The sequence below is a fragment of the Rhododendron vialii genome, chromosome 13a (assembly GCF_030253575.1).
Source record: "Rhododendron vialii isolate Sample 1 chromosome 13a, ASM3025357v1".
NCBI lineage: Eukaryota > Viridiplantae > Streptophyta > Magnoliopsida > Ericales > Ericaceae > Rhododendron > Rhododendron vialii.
This window is the reverse complement of record NC_080569.1, coordinates 18,803,172-18,823,837: the sequence shown is the minus strand read 5'-3', so window position 1 is coordinate 18,823,837 and position 20,666 is coordinate 18,803,172. Positions and strand designations below refer to the sequence as shown.

Below are 20,666 nucleotides of genomic sequence, written 5' to 3'. Positions count from 1 at the left end.
AAAATCGAATTATGACGGATTATTATAAATAAAAATAATAATTTTAAAAGCAAATCCATGTGATAAAAATAAAATTCAAATTTTTAACGAAATTTTTATTTACCAAAAATCAGGGTCGTTACAAACTATCCCCTTTAAAAAATAATTTCGTCCTCGAAATTGATTTGTGACTACGGATTAGACATAGTTGCTACGCTCCAAAACGCTTTGGCATCACATGGCCACTGTCTAAGGCTCCGGCAGGTCCTAGAAGTATCTTGGAGTAAGACAACAGCGTTTCAAGCATCCATCACAATCCTCTGCGTGTTTTGTTAATCAAATTAAGCCTCATCACATGCTTAACAAAGCGGGGTTGAAGTTGTTTCAGCCGTCGAACAACTCGCCTCATAGTACACCTTTGATGAGGTTTCCATCGTAAATGCCAACGTCAAATGCAAAACTTCTACCAAATCATCATGCGGACTCGTACCCTACAAACGTTCCTTAGTACGTCCCTGTCGAATCAGCATGCTTCCCCACCTAACGATATTAAACCCGTTTCTAAAACTAGGAAATAACGGATCAACTCGAGCAGAATCACTCCAAAATTGTAAGGCGTAAGTACTCCATCCCCATTTCGAGGAAGATCGAACATCAACAAGCAATCCGTACGATACTCTAGAAACTCGGATATTATTAGCAAAGGCACTAAAAAAACCTATGCAGTTACGGGAAAATAAGCCTTTGGCAGCGTCGACTTCTGGCGGTAATTTCAGAGGTACGGCTGTTTCCAATCCAGTGTTGCTTCAACCTTACTTTCGTTCACCTCGATTCCGTCCTTTGATACTACGTGCCCCAAGAACTTAACCACTTCTAGCCAAAACTCACATTTACCTATCTTGGCATGAAGTTGGCTATCTAGGAGTACTTGTAGTACTATCCGGAGGTGTCCTTCGTGCTCCTCTTAATTGATCAAGTAGGTCATCGATCCTTGGCCATGGATACCGGTTCTTGATTTAGCTCCCTGTAGTCAATGTATAGTCGAAGCGTCCCTTCCTTCTTTTTCGCGAACAGTGCAGGTGCTCGTACTCGGCTTGATAAACCCTTTGTCCAACAGCTCTTGCAATTGGGGTCTTGAGCTCCTTTAGCTCAGCTGGGGCCATTTGATGCGGCGCCATAGAGATTGGTGCCATTTCCCGGTTGGAATTCTATAGAGAAGTCTATCTCTCTTTTGGGTGGTAAACCAGGAAGTTCTTTAGGGAAAACATCGGCGTACTTGCACACGATGTGTGGTAATCCCACTTCCATCCTATCGGCTTCTCCCAACTGGAGGCTAGCTAGCCATCCAAACAGTTGATTCTGCCACCTAGATCTTCTCGTCGTCAGGCTCACCATCTGTCTATCCCCTTTAAATTGGAAACAATTCCATTCGGGGGTATACGCGGTCACCATATTCTGATGGCAGTCTATGACCGCTCGATGTGCTGATAGCCAGTCCATCCCCGGGATTACGTTGAAATCCGTCATGTTGATTACTCTAATATCGCAGGTCAAACGTAGGTTGGCTATTTCTAGTTCGCACCCTTTACACATTAGACTAACAGCTATACTCCCTCCAAAACGGTGACATTACTTTCATACACACTCATATATATATAAATATATATATATATATATATAAATAAATTTTTTATTTATATATATATATATATATATATATATATATATATATGTGTGTGTGTATATGTACTTCATAAGCTATGTTAGCATGCCTATATGAGCCTATACTTGCATAAGTACACTTTCTAGGAAATTTCCCTCCATTGAGTAGTCACTTGAAAACTCTCAATGACTTTTCCTCTTCCAAATAGACTTAAGACTACCTAGACCTAAAACTATTTATTTTTTTCTCATAGATAACCATATATGTAGATATATATATATATATATATATATATATATATATATATGTAGTTCACGAAGAGAGAGAGAGAGAAAGAGAGAGAGAGAGAGAGAGAGAGAGAGAGAGAGAGAGAGAGGGAGGGAGGCCGAGAGATAGGGAGAGAGGTGGAGTGTGTGGTGTGTTTTTGTTCACTTACACAAGCAACCTTTTTAGCCTTAAGCCTATTTGGCAACTTGACAACCCATTTCTAGTCAATTTCTAGCATAGAATCCTAGCCTTTAATCATCCTAAACCTAGCTCTCATTACCCTAGAAATTGACTAAAAACCTAGAACTACGAATGACTAAACATGGAAGACTACCCTTTAGCCTAATCAAACCCTACCTTAGGCTTGTAAGTCTTGTAACCTAGCTTATAATTACCTAGGATTTACCTAGATAACCTAAGATCCTAATTGATTTTATAGCCTTATGCCTAAAGATTGGATTTGACAATACTTGGCATGCTTTCAAGCATGATATGACAAGACCATGGAACAAATCCATGGGAGAAAGACGAGAGAGAGAGGGCCGACCAAATGGGGGAGGAGAGGGAGCCCAAATTTTGCTATAAATACGACCCCATAATCACCATTCAACTCACACTTTCATCCTCCAACTTCTCTCTCTAAGAAAGCTTGTGTTCTTACTTGTTCTTGCTTAGTTTTCCTTGTTCTTGAAGCTCTTCTTGTGTTCTCCAAGAAACTCATCCCCAAACCACCTTTTCAATCCATAAAGTTTAGTAGTCTTAGTCACGAAGTAGTTTCGAGAGAAAACCTTTCTCTTTCAAAGCTACCGGAAGCCAACCGTAGGAAGTTACTCCGCCCGAACGTCAACTTACTTTCCGTAGTCGTCACTACCGCCAAGAAGAAAGGTAGAATCCCTTGCCCCCTAACTCAACGTATAGCGTAGAATCGAATATTGGAAAGTAGAATGTCTTTACTCTTTAGTTCAAAGTATAACATGAAATATTTTTTAGTAGATAAGGTTATCTATCGCTTTTAAATGTTTGAAATGCATGATAGTGAATAAACTCGTTTTGCTAATGGTAGTATGAAAATGTTGGAATAATCAATTTTTACTCTAATAAACATGTGTTGTTTTGAATTTCCCACAAAGGAAGAAAGAACGGTTTCGAAAGATAAGACTTTATCATTGATAGAAGTATTCGTATTTTTGATCTTTAGGATGGTTATGAGCATGTATTATGAATTGTTTGTAACAACCCTGATTTTTAGTAAGTAAAAATTTAGTTAAAAATTTGAATTTTATTTTAATACTTGGATTTGCTTCCAAAAACTCCCTTTTAATTCTAATAATCCGTCATAATTGAATTTTAGTCTTTTAAAATTATATTTCTTGGCTAGAGATTCTACTTGGCAAGTATAGTTAGATTCTAACCAATTAGTTAGAGGAACCTAACTACCAATTCACTTAGTTATGTTCTCCTAACCTTAGATGTGCCTTTTAAACCTTCTTGAACCTTATGAGCCATCCAAACCCTAGTGGAACCCTTTGGACCTTTAACCTTTACCCATTGGACGATAAAGTTAGGGAAACTTTTATCCATTGGACAATAGATCTTTCATCCAAGATCTTTTGATAGATTTGTTAAAGTACAAGGATATAGTTATATATAGGTATATATACAAATGCCTAAAGTACATATGGTATTATTCTAGTGTATATAGTACCTCACCCTTTTATCCATTGGTCAATAACCACTAGGAAAATTATTATCCATTGGATAATAGAATTAGTAAGTACTAGGGTTTTATTTAATAATCATTTCCTAGTTTTCCCATGTGATGATATATTTATAAAAATGTATTTTATAATATAATGCCCTAGATTTTCCTAAGTACAAATATTTTAATGGGACATGTGCCTATTTGTTATTTTAATGGGGAATTTTGATCTTGTAATTTTATATTGGATATTGAAAATCTATTTAGATCTCATAGTACTATTATATATATATACTTAGACATGTGTGTGTGTGTATATATATATATATAATAAGGACATGTGTTTAATAGCATTGTTTAATAGAAAATTTTGACTTGTAAATCTAGTAAGATTACATAGTACTTATGTACTTATATTTATATATACTTGGTCATACTAATATATATATATATATATATATATATATATATATACACACACACACACACACATACATACACTCGGGATCCAATGAGGGATCCCGCACGGGCTTACCGTGCGGGACTCCTCTTTCCTGATCGAATTGCTACGATCCGAGCCGCTTAAAGTGTGCAGAACGTGATTTTAAGGGTACCCGCGAGAAATCGGAAAAAAAATGATCGGGAAGGGCTTGATCCGAACAGTTTTTTACTGAACCGTTCAATAAAAAACTGTTCGGATGAAGCCTTTCTCGATCATTTTTTTTGCTGATTTCTCGCGGGTACCCTTAAAATCACGTTCTGATCACTTTGAGCGGCTCGGATTGTCGTAATTCGATCGGGAAAGGGGAGTCCCGCATGGTAAGGCCGTGCGGGATCCCTTAGGAGATCCGAACTCTATATACATATATATTTACATTGTATAAGAGAGAGAGAGAGAGAGAGAGAGAGAGAGAGAGAGGAGAGAGAGGAGGAGAGAGGAAGAGAGGGAGATTTGGTTGTACTTTGCCTTGATCTTCCATGATCTTCTTACACCCTTTCAATCTAGGGTTGTTTACTTCTTTCAAACAAAATCTATCTTCCATTGTCCTTTGATATTCTTTAATCATAAAATCTTTGTACAACCCTCCACCAATCTTTCCATAATCCTATTCAAAGTACCAAAATCTAGCCTTGCATGCCTAGAACTAGGTAGGAGTTGTACAAGCAAGCCATAACCTAACCCATCAAGCTTTCAATCAAGCTTGACAAATGAGAGAGAGAGAGAGAGAGAGAGAGAGAATTCGGTTAAGAGAGAGAGAGAGGGAAGCCTTGGTCTATAAATAGAAGGCCATTCCAAGCTTAAACTCACACCTTCTCCATATGCTCCAACTTCTCTCTAGAAATTCTAAGTGTTCTTAGTTCAAAAGTCCAAGTTTCTTGTTCCTTCTTTGAAGTTCTTGAGAAATACCACCAAACCACTCCAAAAACCACCCCTAGATCTTTAAAGTAGCCTAGTTTAGTTAACAAAGTTGTTTCTAGGAAGAGAAAGTCCATCTCTCTTCCTTTCGAAGCACATCGGAGTCGTTACGCCGCCGATTCACAAAATCGACGACCAATTCTCAAAACCGACCTACCGCCAAAAAGAACGGTAGATTCTCCCTATCTACTACTCCTAGGTATAAGTAGAATATCCCTATCTACTTTCCCTAAGTATCAATAGAAATATGTATGTTGTTGTATATCGAATTGTATGGAAGTATTCGTATTTTGATCTTTAAGATAGGATATGAACATGTATTATGAATTATTTGTATTACTTGCCTCGTTGTAAAGCATAAGTGATCTTCACTCCAAAGACGTCCGTACATGTGGCGTTATGCTTTAAGTTGTGGTTTGAACATGATGATTAATATAGAGTTTTGATGATCTTGCTAGTTTAGTTTCAAGATTACAATGAATGATTTATGATTACGTATGTGAAAAGTCCAACTGCGAAGTCTATGCATGAAAACGAGACACGAAAATCGAGAAAGTAGAAACATGACACCTAGGGTGTGGTTAACTAAAAGGTGTGTTTTGACTTGGATAAAATATTTTTGAAACTACATAATGGCCGGACATAGTAGCCATTGTGTGGGTTTGTTTTTCGAAAACCCAATGGGAACCTGGAGCGGCAGAACCATTGTGGGATACTCGGGAACCCGAAGCGGCGGAACCGAGGGTTTTGAATTATGGATTGGTTATCCGTGGAGAGGAGCCAATGCCAAATTCAATGATTTTGTGTGCCAATGGAAACCCGGAGCAACGGAACTATTGTGAGGTTGTGTGCGTTCCCATGGGAACCCGGAGCGGCGGAACCATGGTGAGGATCCTCGAGAACCCGAAGCGGCGAAACCGAGGTATGGCTTGGTTATCCGTGGAGAGGAGCCAATGCAAATTTTGTGTGCCAATGGGAACCCGGAGCGGCGGAACCATTGTGTGGATACTCGGGAACCCGGAGCGACGGAACCGAGGTTGGGTGTGTAAAAAACGATTTTGGAAATGATGATTTGGAAAATGAAAAATGGAAAAATGGTGACATGGTCCACGACAAGTCGCGTAGGAGAAACTCAGAAAACCATGGACACAAACGATAGTTGATTAGCGAATGTGGATGTGTCATTGTGAACTGTTTTGTTAAATATGCATGTATTATGTGGAAATCGTTAGTATTATGATCTACTGCTTATAAGTTAAGGGTTAGTGGGTATGGGTTAGTCTATTGAGCTTTTGTAGCTCACGATGTTACCTTTTGGTGACCCTGACATATTATATTAGTGGCAACGGTGGTATAATGTGTCAGACCTCATAGATGAACATGGTGAGCTGTATGCATTGGAGGCCTTCGGAGCCGAGGAGCTTGCTAGGATGGAAGAGCGGGCGAAGCAGTAGTTAGGAACCCTAATTCCTTCCCTTGTGTAATGAAAGTACTCTTACGGAGGTTATGATGTAATAAAGAGCCAGACTCTCTTTATTTATGTAATAAAATGCCTTATTAACGTACCCAAAATTGGGGGCGTTACATTGTTTGTATTACTTGTCTTGTTGTAAAGCATAAGTGATTTTCACTCCAAAGGCGTCCGTACATGTGGCGTTATGCTTTAAGTGGTGATTTGAGCATGATTAGTAATATAGAGTTGGATAATCTTGCTAGTTTAGTTTCAAGATTACAACGAATGATTTATGATTTCGTATATGGAAAGTCCTACCGCGGAGTCTAAGCATGAAAACGTGACACGAAAATCGAGAAAGTTAGAAACATGACACCTAGGGTGTGTTAAAGGCAAGGTGTGAATTTGAAACCCCAATGTGGCCAGACTTGCCCATTGTGTGGTATGTGTGTGTAAAGGAATGATTTTGAAAACCCAATGGGAACCCAGAGCGGCGGAACCATTGTGGTATACTCGGGAACCAGGAGCGGTGGAACCGAGGGATGAATTGTGATTTTCGAAAACCCAAATGGGAACCCGGAGTGACGGAACCATTGTGGGAATACTCGGGAACCCGGAGCGGTGGAACCGAGGGTTTGAATTGTGGATTGGTTATCCGTGGAGAGGAGCCAATGCCAAATTCCATGTTTCTGTGTGCCAATGGGAACCCGGCGCGGCGGAACCATTGTGAGGATACTCGGGAGACCGGCGCGGCAAAACCGAGGTTGGGTGTGTTAAAAATGATTTTGAAAATGTTGATATGGTTATGAAATATGAAAAATGGTGACACGGTCTACGAGGAGTCGCGTAGGAGAAACTTGGAAAATAATGGACACCAACGTTAGTTTGGATAATGAATGTGGATGTGTCATTGTTAACTGTTTGGTCAATTATGCATGTACTATGTGATCTATTATTGGTAAGTTAAGGGTTAGTGGGTATGCATTATTCTATTGAGTTCTCGTAGCTCATGGTGTTACCTTTGGTGACCCTGACATATTATACTGGCGGCGACGCTGGTATAATGTGTCAGACTTTGTAGATGATCAAGGTAAGTTGTACACCTTGGAGGCCTTTGAAGCTGAAGAGATGGCTAGGATGGAGGAGTAGGCGGAGCTGTAGTTAGGAACCCTAGTTTCCCTCCCTTTTGTAATGAAAGTACTCTTATGGAGATTGTGTTGTAATAATGAGTCAGACTCTATTTTGAAGTTTCAATAAAAATGTCCTTTTAACGTTCCCAAAATTCGGGGTATTACAATAGCCGCCGCCGTCGGCCTTTGGAGTCGTTATTAGCCGGAGGGGGCACAAGCCACCCAACATCAACCCATGATTAGATCTGACCAAAAATGGACCCATGGTGAGGCGAGAAGTGGGGGTTAAAAGCGGTGGAAAGGAGGGTGAGAGGTGACGGGGGTTAGGCGGTGAGGAAAGAGTGGCGAGGGAGATCAGCGGCGGTGATACGAGAAAGGCGGTGGAAGAGGTTGAGGGAACAAGATCCGGTCTAGTGCCCGGCCTGGGGTTGAGGGTGGGTGGCCTGCAAGACAGAGTGGGGGGTAGGTGGGCCAAGGAGGGTGGCGGCTCCACCTCCCCACAACAGAGGCCGTGGGTGGAGGCGAGTGTGGGAGAAGACGAGAGAACTGGACTGAGTCTGAGAAACGAGTAGGGATACTAGGAACAAAAAAGTGGAAAAAGCCTAACTAGGTAGGGAGAAAGTAGGGATGAAACCCTTAATCACTTTTACCAACTATGAAATTAATAATATTCATACTTCCCAAATTAGTGCGAAAATCAAGTCCAATCACTCCCCAAGATTTTTAGCATTTTGACCCCTGCAAGATCTAAATGATGTAAGCATACTCCATGATGACACATAAACTTTGCCCATTAAAGGGGCACTTTTAGATTACATTGCAACAACGGAGAAAAGCAAAACAACAACAACAACAAATAACTATGCTCCTCCCCATTTGGCCAAAATTGACATGGAACAAGCTCCAATGAGAAGGGCAACATTGGATCCAAGCTGGAGCCTAAAATTGATTTGCAAATTAGGGTTCATGAAATCGGATGCAAGAAGATCAACAAGAGCCATGTAGATTAGGATTCCAGCCGAACCCGAATTTAGAACACCTTCAACAATGAGTGCAGTTGGGTTGTACTCATTGTATATGTTTGATATCCCAATTCCAATGCCTATCCCCGTTGGAGTTGTGAGGGAGAAGAATAGTATCATTATTGTGATTGCTCCCTTCTTGTATTTTGCCTGAGCATTGTGATCAATTCAAAAACAAACATATGTGAGTTTGGCATAACTTATTCATTTTAGTCTTTTCTGACCCTTTTTTTTTTTTTTTGTAGCTTTGAGTAAGTGCTTTTAATTTCCTAATTCATCTTGACAAATTAATGAATCAAAAAGTAAAAAATATTGCAAAAAAGGTAAGTTGAAAAAGCTCACTATATTTAAGTAGTAGTAAAAAATAAGCCAAACCACAAGAAGTTTTTGGCTTTTATATATATATTCAAATGACTTGTATTTTTGTTATTTTTTCTGCCGAGAAGAATTGAAAAGGTATTTAAAAAAAAGACCAAACTCTATAAAAAGATCACTAATAATGAAAATAAAGCAATTGCAAAAACAGAAAAAAGAAGCAGTAATTAGGAAGAAGACAGAATCCAATTATGTATAAAAGTGCACCCGCGGTATGTACTTTTATGGTTATTGTTTTTGTTTTGGAGTATTATTAATGGTGTGTCATTATATAGTACTACTAGTGTTTGCCTATGCCGGGCACGGCTCAAACGCTCAATTAAAGTTCTACTCTCTCTGTTCCTTTTTAAGTATCTTGCTCGTAACTTCAATTTATTAAAAATACATTATCATTATACCTTTTACATTAATTTTTTCCTCCACTTTTCCTACTTACCTATCATCATTACACTTTTACTCACTAACTTTTTAAAATGGAATACACTTTTAGGGACATAATAGATAATGCGCCAACTTTTACCCACTAACTTTACAAAATTGACACTTATTAAGGAACTGCCCAAAATGAAATATTGTACTCTAAACAAGGGACGGAGGGAGTACCATATATGAGTTTTACTTCCATAACAAATAAAATCAACATAGATTGTGTCGATTACCATATATATATATATATATATATATATATATATATATATATATATATATATATATATATATATATATATATATATATGTATATCGGGGCGGTTCCGGGGACACCTAAAAAAACACCCCATAGCTCCCGATCAAATTTTGATGATCCGAGCCGCTCAATGTGATCAGAACGTGATTTTAAGGGTACCCGCAAGAAATCAGCAAAAAAAATGACCGAGAAGGGCTTGATCCGAACAGTTTCGAACGGTTTTTTATTGAACGGTTCAAATAAAAACTGCTTAAATCAAACCTTTCCCGGTCATTTTTTTTGCTAATTTCTCGCGGGCACCCTTAAAATCACATTCTGCACACATTGAACGGTTCGGATCATAAAAATTTGATCGGGAACTATGAGAATGAGATTATGGGTGTTTTTTTGGGTGTTTTTTTAGGGTGTCCATTGAACCGTTCCGTATATATATATATATATATATATATATATATATATATATCAATTAAAGTTTTTCTTCCATGCATAACAAATAAAATCAGTCCAAAATCATTCCTTTTAGATAAGTGTTTGAAAAATTGATTCTGACCATTGGTAGCAAAACATGGATGGTCTAGACTTATAAAAACTCTTAACACTTGCTAAGCATAGGATTTATAGAAATGAAAGGTCTAGACTTATAGGAGTATTGTTTAACAGAAAAATTGAGATGGAGATGATACCTGAGAAATACATCCGCCCAATCCCATGCCTTCAAAGAATTGATGGAAACTCAAAGCTGCAGTAAGGGGTTTGATTGTTTTGGGACTTTGTGTAGCGCCCATGGATATCCCAATAACCACCGAATGCACCACAATTCCCATCTCCAAAACCTATGTATATATGGATATGCCATTGCAGAAAACATGCATCAACCACTGAGGAAATTCTATTACTGTACATATTTGAATTCTCCAAGTAATTAATTAAGTTAAATATTGAGATTGTAGTTTTTCCTTCGATCGATCTAACGTGCATTTGCCTTCAGCAGTTTGACTATCTACACCTACATGTCTATGTTTTGACGCGATGGCGAGTTGTTTACACCTGTTTTTGACACCGAGTCCTAGACTAGCGTTGGGCGGCCATTTAATTGAAATTCAATTAAATTGGGCCATAAAGTGGAGAGTTATTGGGTTGAGAGTAATGGGCCAATGCAATATTAATTGGGCCCGTTTAGTTTCAGTCCAATCCAAGTGTGCACCCAAAAAATCATGGGCTATGGGTTACAATATTTGAAGAAAAAAGGAGGCCCATTTAATTTTTGCAAGGCTTTTTATACAAGAGGCCCATTGTTGAATTATTCTGAAGGAACCTCAAGGAAGAAAAGAAAGCAAGTTAGTGGGATTGTTTTGCCGCATGACCATTTGACTAGGTCAAATAGCCCATGAATTACTGAGTGCCACGAGAATAGGAAATGGAGGAAACCCATTATCCAATTAACTGCCCATGATCTCGAAGAGAAAAAATAGGAGAGGCTCACTAGCCTTTCTCAACTTCTGGTAACTACTCACTCAGGCATGATGGAGGAATCATGGGACACATGGCGCCATATGGTGAAGGCTGGAAAATCATTTGCATGCAAAACCGTGGGATCACTTGGCCTAAAAATAGAAGAACTCAAGAAGAAAAAATGGTCAACACACCAATCAAGCTCAACGCTTAAAATCAAAGCCTTTCCAGTGAAGCAATTATCACTTCTCTCACATTCACTCAATTACTTCTTCAAGTAATTCGAGTTTCTATCTCTCTTGTACCCCAAACTTTATTATATGACATAATAAAGTTATTTCATCTCTCTTGTACCCCCAACTTTATTATTACAACATAATAAAGTTATTCTACATTGTTACTTCTTTTTCTACACGGTTAGGAAATTATTAAGTCCTTACTCGTAAAGGCAAAACCACGAATCAACACTGCAATCCAGCCCTTAGGTTTACAGCACGATCGCTCTTACAAATTCGAAGTCAGAAAAGGGACGCTCAGCCCTTACGTTAGACACGACAAGTCTTGGCACACCCTCGCTCAGCCCTTGAGCCATATCGGATCCGAACATCTTTTTGGCACACCCGGTGGGACCCTAATCATCTAAGGGTTCCACCCATCCTTGATCCACCACAGAGTCCCGAGGGAGTGGCAGTCGACGTGCCATTACTCAAGGGAGCTGGTCTTCAGATCAGCGCTCAAGATCTTAGCGACGCTACCGACAGCATCAAAAATTATAGTTTTTTAGCAGGACGTGAGATCTCCCACAACGTTACATAGTCGTTCTCTCAGTCCTTGGAACCTCTGACCATAGTAGTCAACAAAACGGTTGCTACGCTTACAGAGAGGCTACCGCTCGCTACTCAGCAGCAGGGCTTTCCATAGTTTGGTGTTTATGGCAACGGTCAAGACCAAGCTAGCTTATTGGGGGCACCTCCCCCTCCTTAAACATTTTACCACGCTACGTCATCTAACTACCCTACATTTGAAGGGCAAAAAGAAAAGGGAGTTGTGATTGGAGGAGCCCAGACACCTCTAGCAAATAACGATCAAAGGTTTGTTTTGGTTGAAGACCAACCCAAACTTGACAAGTCTGACAAGATGGACAAAAGGCCTTTACAAGGAGGCCAAGGTTCTGGAAAAGACAAAGGAAGTACTCACACTCCTCAAAGCTCTGATACTCGGGGGGCAAGTCCAGTCCAGAACCAACAAGCACAAGAGGCACGCCCGCAGCCGCCTCCTATGCCAGACCTGTCTATGGGAAGGGATCCAGTCCTGAACTTGCTCCAGAAGCAGTTAGGGCCTGGTTTCAGACCTTTAGGAAGGCCAATGTATAGGAAGCCTCATACCGAAGAGGTAGACAATACACATTTCCCAAAGGGCCATAGAGTCTTAGAATTCTAGACCTTCAATGGTGAAAGCATGCAGTCAATAGTGGAGCACATTGCCAAGTTTCAAGTTCAATGTGGAGAGGCTGGGACCATTGATGCTCTAAAGTTGAGGCTTTTTCCCAATTCTCTTACTGGGACAGTCTTTACTTGGTACATTAACTTGCCACCTAACTCAGTGCAGACCTGGGCACAGTTGGAGGAAATGTTCCACCAACAGTTCTACAGGGTAGAAGCAGAAGTGACGTTGGCAGACTTGTCATGCTATCGTCAAATCCATCTCGAATCTATGGAGTCCTATATCTTACGTTTCAAAACTGCTCGATTCAAATGCAAGATTGTCCTTCCAGAGGCCGAATATGTGCGTATAGCATTAAACGACTTGGGCTTTGAAATGAAGAATTTCTATGGGACAGAATTCAGAGACTTGTTTGAATTATCCTCTAAGGCCTCCCATTATAAAAGGTTCTTGGCAGAGGAGTAGGATAGGAAGACAGCATCCAAGGGAACATATTACCGTGACCCTAATTACGAGGTTGTTGCAGTGGAAACAGAGGCAGACCCAGATGTAGCAGTGGCTGAAATCATCAATAAGAAGCCATACATTTGCAAAGCCTTTGTCAAGATGGAACCAACGAAGCAACCTATCCAGAACACTTTTAATAGGCCAACCAGGGCCTATACTTTTGACGTTGGCAGGGCTGAGGCTATCTTTGATCAACTCTTTGCTTACAAGTTACTCAAATTGCCATTTGGTCACAAGATTCCAACTCCGGAAGAACTGAAGGGCAAAGAGTATTATAAGTACCACAACTCTTGGAGTCATACAACTAATAACTGCATAGTATTTAGAAATGATATCCAGGACAAAATTGAGCGGGGTGAGTTCAAATTTCCCGAGAAGGATAACCTGCCCATAGGGGTGGATGGCAATCCTTTTCCCTTAGGGTTGAGTACAAATATGGTCTATGTCAACATGAGAGGCATGCCTAGGACTGTTCCTAGACAGAAGATAAGTTTGGGAGCCCCTTCCAAAGTAGTTCACAAGTCCAACCCAGGTAGGTACTGGGATCCATATTATGATTATGATGAGGGGGATTTCAGGACTGAGCAAGTCAAGAGGTTTGAAAAGCAAAATTCATGGTGGTCTAGACTTATAGGGGTGAAGAAACCAGAAAGGCCAACTTGTTCCATGATATGCACAGAGTGTGGCCATCATGCTAGTCCTTGTAAACCAACCCTGAAGAGCATTATTGTGGGAAAGGTTGAACCCAATCCTGATGAGCCACTTAGATCTAAGGGGAAGAGGGTTGCACGTGAATCTGTCTTCAACCGAATCCAGCCAGGTTTGGTTGAAGTTGAGGATGAGCTGGAGAATTTAAGGATATCTGCTCCTTTCAAGGACAAGCCAAGGGCTATAAGACCTCTAGTCACTCCTCCAAATGAATGGTATAGGGTTGAGCATCCTAAGTTTCCTTCTGAACCTCTGCCTTTGTCCAAATCTCAGAAAATGCGCCGCCAACAATTCAGGCAGGTAGCTAGAAAGGCTGAGGAAGAGACAAATCTACTAGACGACCCAATGATTGAAGATAATCCCAAGGGGAAGATGAAGGTGGAACTCCTAATTGAAGAGCCTATGGTTGAAAAACCTAAGGCAAAAAGAGTATACAAGCCCTTAGAAAGGACTGTGGATGAGGCTATCATTGAGCCTCCTCCAAAGACTTTATCTAAGAAGCAAGTCCCTTCGGAGAAGACATACAAGGAAGCTATTACCCAACCACCTGCAAAGCAAGCTACAGTATCCAAGAAACAACCTCTCTTGGAAACAACTCTTAAGGAGACTAGGATTCAGCCTTCACCAAGGCAAGTGACTTTGCTCCAGAAGACAACCCTTGAACCAAGGAAGCCAGACTCGGGGGGGCAAGTCAAATCTGAATCCACAGGCCAAAGAGTTTAGGCCTGGACAGGGTCGTGATATGCAATGCAACGTGGTAGTAATCCTACCAGCAGATCTAGAGGCCAAAGACAACACTCCGACAACTATAGAGGGGGATGTTGTAGAGATGGGGCAAACAGCTAAAATTCTAAATGAGTCCTTCTCTGTACGACTGAACGGGCCTTCAGTGATTGTGCTAAAGGATGAGACTGAAGGAAAGACTAAGGATCGGGCAGCTAGCGTGATCTTTGAGAGGCCAAGTCTCACGATGAACAAACACATCAAGCCCTTATACATCATGGGTTGTCTCGATGGGATGCCAATCAACCGTCTCCTAATGGATAATGGGTCAGCAACCAATTTCATTCCTAGGTTTATGATGCAAAAGCTTGGAAAGACTGTTCAAGACCTAGTCTCATGCATTTCAACCTTGACTAATTTCACTGGAAATGAGACAGCATGTCAAGGTATTTTGATCATGAGCCTAACGGTAGGATCCAAGACCTTAACAACACCTTTCTTTGTTGTTAATTCACACTCTTCCTTCAATGTTCTACTGGGGAGAGATTTGATTCACTTCTGTTTAGCAGTTCCCTCAACCCTTCACCAATGTCTTATCTTTTGGAATCAAGACGATGTGGAGGTGATATGGGCTAACCGTAAACCTTTCCAGGCCTCTACTAATCATGTTGAGGCCCATTTATATGATGAGGGGGTTGGTCCAATGAAGGTGGCAGGTCTTCATAAGTATGGCCGTCACAAGATAGCCCCTATTCATAATAACAAGTTAGCAAAAGAAGTGAAGGCACTTTTTCAAGAGTTAATCAGTCCAATGATCACGGAGTCAAGTAGGCCGATTACAGCTTCATTTAAACGTCCTTCTCAATGTCAGTAAGCCCTTCAAAAATAGAGAAACATGTGGCCCTTCAAACCACATTATCAAAATTTAAAGCTTATTTACTAGAAAGGAGGCTGATGGAAAATCAAGAATCAAAGGAAGATTATTTGGCTTGTGCGACCAAAGTAATCAACGAGGATGAAAATTTGGTTGAAGATCTGGATGAAATCCAATTGGAAGACCTTGAGGTAGCCCCAGCCAAGTTGGATGATCTAAAAGCTGACGTGCAAGATCCTTTGGAAGAAGTTAATTTGGGAGATGCAGAGAATCCCAGACCTATATGTATTAGTCAACTTCTGCCAGAGGATGTCAAGAAGAAGTTCATCCAACTCTTAAAAGAGTTCAAGTCCTGTTTTGCTTGGACTTATGAGGAGCTGCCAGGTCTGTCCAGAGACCTAGTGGAGCACAAGCTGCCTATTCAACCAGAATTTAGACCTTTCAAGCAACCGCCAAGAAGGATGTCCAATAAGGTCTATTTACAGGTCAAAGATGAGATCCAACATCTTTTCAATGTTGGATTCATACGAACAGCCAAGTATGTCATTTGGCTCTCTAATATTGTGCCAATCCTTAAGAAGAAAGGCAAGGTCAGAGTATGTGTGGATTTCAGAAACTTGAATTTGGCATCTCCAAAGGATGAGTATCCAATGTCACTTGCAGATCAGTTAGTGGATGGAGCTTCTGGTCACAAGGTTCTGTCCTTTATGGATGGACATTCTGGCTACAATCAGATCTTTATCGATGAGGCCGATACGACTAAGACTACTTTTAGGTGTCCTGGAGCCCTGGGAACCTTTGAGTGGGTCGTAATGCCCTTCAGCCTAAAGAATGCAGGTGCTTCGTTCCAACGAGCAATGAACGCCATATTTCATGATTTCATTGGCCGTTTCATGAAGATCTACATTGACGATATCGTGGTCAAGTCTCAGTCCTATGATGAACATTTGAAACACTTGAGGAGGTCATTCTTGAGGATGCAACAGTTTGATTTGAAAGTAAACCCCTTAAAGTGCGCCTTTGAAGTTTCTGTAGGCAAGTTCCTTGGATTTCTGGTCCACAACAGAGGGTTTGAGGTTGACAAGAACAAGGCCAAAGCAATCATGGAAGCTAAGCCTCCTACCACCAAGAAGGAGTTACAGAAGCTCTTAGGTTCATTCAACTTCTTGAGAAGGTTCATCTCAAACCTAGCAGGAAGGGTTCAGATCTTTTTTCAACTCTTGAAGCTGAAGGACCATGACACTTTTTTTGGGAGGCGAGCCATCAGAAAGCCTTTGACGAGATCAAAGGTTATTTAGCAACGGCTCTAGTCCTTATGCCTCCCATCAAGAACAAGCCTTTGAAGCTCTACATTTCAGTAGCTGAAGGCTCTATTGGAGGCCTTTTAGCTCAAGACAACGCTCAAGGAAAGGAACAGGCGGTTTATTATTTAAGTAGGTTGTTTACTCCTTGTGAAAGAAGATACACTCCTATTGAAAAGATCTCTCTTGCCTTGTACTTTTCAGCAATAAAATTGAGGCACTACATGCTTCCTGTTTTGGTTTACATTATAAGTAAAACAGATCTAGTTAAATACTTGCTTTCTCGGCCAATCATGAGAGGCCGAATTGGCAAATGGCCTTTAGCTCTAATAGAATTCAGTTTTCAATACATTACTCAAAAAGCTGTGAAGGGCCAAGCCTTGGCAGATTTTCTTGCTGATCATCCACGTGTAGATATCGGCGATGAATCTAAGATAAGACTAAGCGCTCTTAAAATATCACTCACTCCTTGGACGCTGCTTTTTGATGGATCAAGGACTCAAGAGGTCTCAGACTGTGGAGTAATTATCATTTCTCCCCAAGACTTGAGAACTGAATTGTCTTTTTAATTTGATTTCCCATGTACAAACAATTAAGCCAAATATGAAAAAGTAGTTATAGGCCTTGAAATCTTTAGGGATCTAGAGGCCAGAGGAGTAAAAGTTATTGGGGATTCAAACCTTGTGTAGACACCCCAATCTGGGCTTCCAGATTAGTTTACTTTCGATTTTTGATTTTCCAATGATGAAATGAATCAAGAACACCCCGGGAATATTGAGTGTTTGAGCTTTGAGTGTTTGCAAAACCCTTGAATCTAATCTAGCCGAAGTCACTTCAAAAGCCAAAAACCCTACTAGCATGCGTTGATTGAGAGCCTACGAGTGCAGATCAACTTGACAGGTGTTGGTCAATCAATGGTCAAAGCTTGACCATTGACCAATACATGAGTAGGTGGTACACGCGCGCGCTACTCCCAAACCCGCGCACGCGGGTCAAGCTGTCAGGTGTGGTCAACAGTCAAAGTTGACCCATGCGCGCCAGGGTGCAACCCGTGCGCGCCAGACTGGCTCCCGCGCGCGCTGGAGCGCAATGCCTGTCCCCACCAACCTTTCTTAAGGAGGAACCTTGGCAACCAATGCAACCTCAGCCAGCCTCGTGGACTGGCTGAGCTCCTCTGTAACGCCCCTGAATTTTGGTCAATAAAAATTTCGTTAAATATTTGAATTTTATTTGAATTACTTATTTTCTCTTGAGTGACTATATGATTTCTTGTTAATTTTCGTCGTAGTTAGATTTCGGTCGTTGGTTAAACTCTCGACTAGAAACCCTACTTGACCAATTTAGTTAGTTTCTAACCGACTGCTTGGAGGAACCGAGCAACCAACTCACCTAGTTACTAGATGAACCTTTTGAAACTTTTGAACCTTTTCCATTACCCATTGGTCCATAGTTGCTAGGGTAATTTTTGTCCATTGGACAATAACCTTTTCATTATTATATTTTGACTAAAGTACATGTAGTCTTTCAAAAATCTTATTCTAAAATAAAAAGTACTTGTACTTCTATTATCCTTTGGTTATTAACCGCTAGGGAATTTATTACCCATTGGGTAATAGCCTTAATCTTCCTACCAGGTACAAGGTTTTATTTTAATAATCAAGATTTGGACTCCCATGTACTTTTATGCATTTAACTATTGGGGTATATCTAAACCCTAGATTTTCCAAAGTACTTTATTAAATAAATAGTACTTGTACTCTATTATAAACTAATGGGGAGAATCCTAGCCTTTTTATTTAATTGGGGTACTTGGTACCGCACCTATATTTAAATATATGGCCTTTGTCACATGCTTCAAAGTACTTTTTGATTATTTTACTATAAAAGTTCTCTAGTAGCTATTGTCCATTGGACAATAAAAGTTAAGGGATTTATTACCCAATGGGTAAAAGGGTTAATCTTTCATCAAGTACATGGGTTCATTAAATTAGTCTTTTATTTCTCCCCATGTGATAAAGTACATAATATTTTATTATGTAAAGTACTTAGTAGCCTTAATAGCCTTTAAGGCCTAAGATTCTCCTAAGTACTTTTATATTATTTTATATTGGGGTTTTATACCCAATTGGATTAATTTATTGGGGAGTTGATCTTCCTAGAGTACATTAGTACACTAGTTTATTTGTTTAATCAAACATGTGCCCATTTATTAGTTTATTTAGAAAATCTTGATCTTTAAGACTACTTTGATCTTTTGTACAAAAGTACCTATATTTTATTTGTATTCTTGCATTGTAGTACATAAGTATATATATATGTGTACTTTTGCAAGAGAGAGAGAGGGAGAGAGAGGAGAGGGCCGAGAGAGAGAGAGAGAGAGATAGGAGAGGGAGAGAGAGATTTTGTTGTACCCTCCTTGATCTTTCTCATCCTTTCAAATCCTTGGGTAAAGATTCTTCCTAGACTAAATCTACCTTCCATTGTACTTCTAGGATTGGTTAGTACCCAAATCTTGTACCATTGTCTCCTTCTTTACAACCAAATCTTCCATAATCCCATCCAAGGTACAAACTAGCCATGCAAACCTAGGGTTTAGCCTTTGATCTTCCATAAGTGCATGACAAGTGTCAAAGTGTGAGGTATGGTGAGAGAGAAGGGGGCCGGCCTTGTGAGAAGAGAGGGAGCCAAGGTTTGGTCTATAAATAGAGCCATTTCCATGCCATTCAACTCACACCTTCACCTAGCAACTTCTCTCTCTAGAAAATCTTGTTCTTTCTTTGTTCTTCTTTTGTTCTTCATGTTCTTGAGTTGTTCTTGAGTTCTTCAAGAAACTCAACCTAAGCCGCCACTAAACCGCCACTCAACCACCCTCTCGATCCAAAAGTAGTAGTAGTATTAGTCAAGGTCAAGTTTCGAGAGAAACCTTTCTCTTTCGAAGCTCCCGAAGGCATACCGTAGGAAGTTACTCCGCCCGACCACCGACGTACTTTTCGTAGCCGACTAACCTTCCGTAAGCGGTTACTACCGCCTAGAAGAACGGTAAGGAAATCCTTACTTACTTCCTATTACTTACTTACTCAAGTATAAAGTAGGTAATCTTTATTTACGTACTTATCGTTTGTTTCGAAGTATTTGTATTTTGATCTTTAAAGATGATTATGAGTATGCATATATGAATTACTTGTATTACTTGTGGTGTGATAAAGCATAAGTGATTTCACTCCAAGGGCGTCCGTACATGTGGCGTTGTGCTTTGAATAAAGCATAAGTGATACACTCCAAGGGCGTCCGTACATGTGGCGTTATGCTATATGTGGTGATTTAGCGTGATAAGTAATATAGAATTGGATAATCTTGTTAGAATGATTCATGCTTGTTTTGTCCTGCCGCGGAGTCTTTGCATGTAAACGAGACACGAGAACCGAGAAAGTAGAAACATAACACCTAGGGTGTGGTTAATGAAGGGAAATGTTTTTCGAGGAAGGAAATATTTTGAAACAACATAATGACCGATTTTGGGTGGCATTATGTGAGTTGTGTGTGTAAAAGAAACATTTGAAAAGGGTGAAAAGTTTTGGAAGCCGCAATGTGGCCGAACATGGTAGCCCATTGTGTGGTGTGTGTTGAAAAACCCAATGAGAACCCGGAGCGGCGGAATCATTGTGGGGATACTTGGGAACCCGGAGCGGTGGAACCGAGGTTTTTAGATTTCGAAAACCCCAATTGGGAACCCGGAGCGGCGGAACCATTGTGGGATACTCGGAAACTCGGAGCGGCGGAACCGAGGGTTTTGAAATGTGTGCGTTCCCATGGGAAACCGGAGCGGCGGAACCATGGTGAGGTATGGCTTGGTTATCCGCGGTACGGAGCCAATGCAAATATTTTTGTGTGCCAATGGGAACCCGGGACGGCGGAACCATTGTGAGGATACTCGGGAACCCGGAACGGCGGAACCGAGGTTGGGTGTG

At 40.5% G+C, this 20,666-nt stretch overlaps 1 protein-coding gene across 1 annotated transcript in view; it reads right to left on the bottom strand.

Moving 5' to 3' along the window:
- Positions 1–8,295: 8,295 nt before the first annotated feature.
- LOC131313669 (zinc transporter 8-like) overlaps positions 8,296–20,666 on the bottom strand; it is a 31,514-nt gene continuing 19,143 nt past the window's right edge. The window contains exons 2-3 of the mRNA XM_058342112.1: positions 10,374–10,523; positions 8,296–8,780 (exon numbers count right to left, since the gene is read on the bottom strand). Coding sequence (XP_058198095.1) covers positions 8,469–8,780; positions 10,374–10,523 — 462 coding nt within the window. The 3' untranslated portion in view covers positions 8,296–8,468. The remainder of the gene's footprint in view (positions 8,781–10,373; positions 10,524–20,666) is intronic.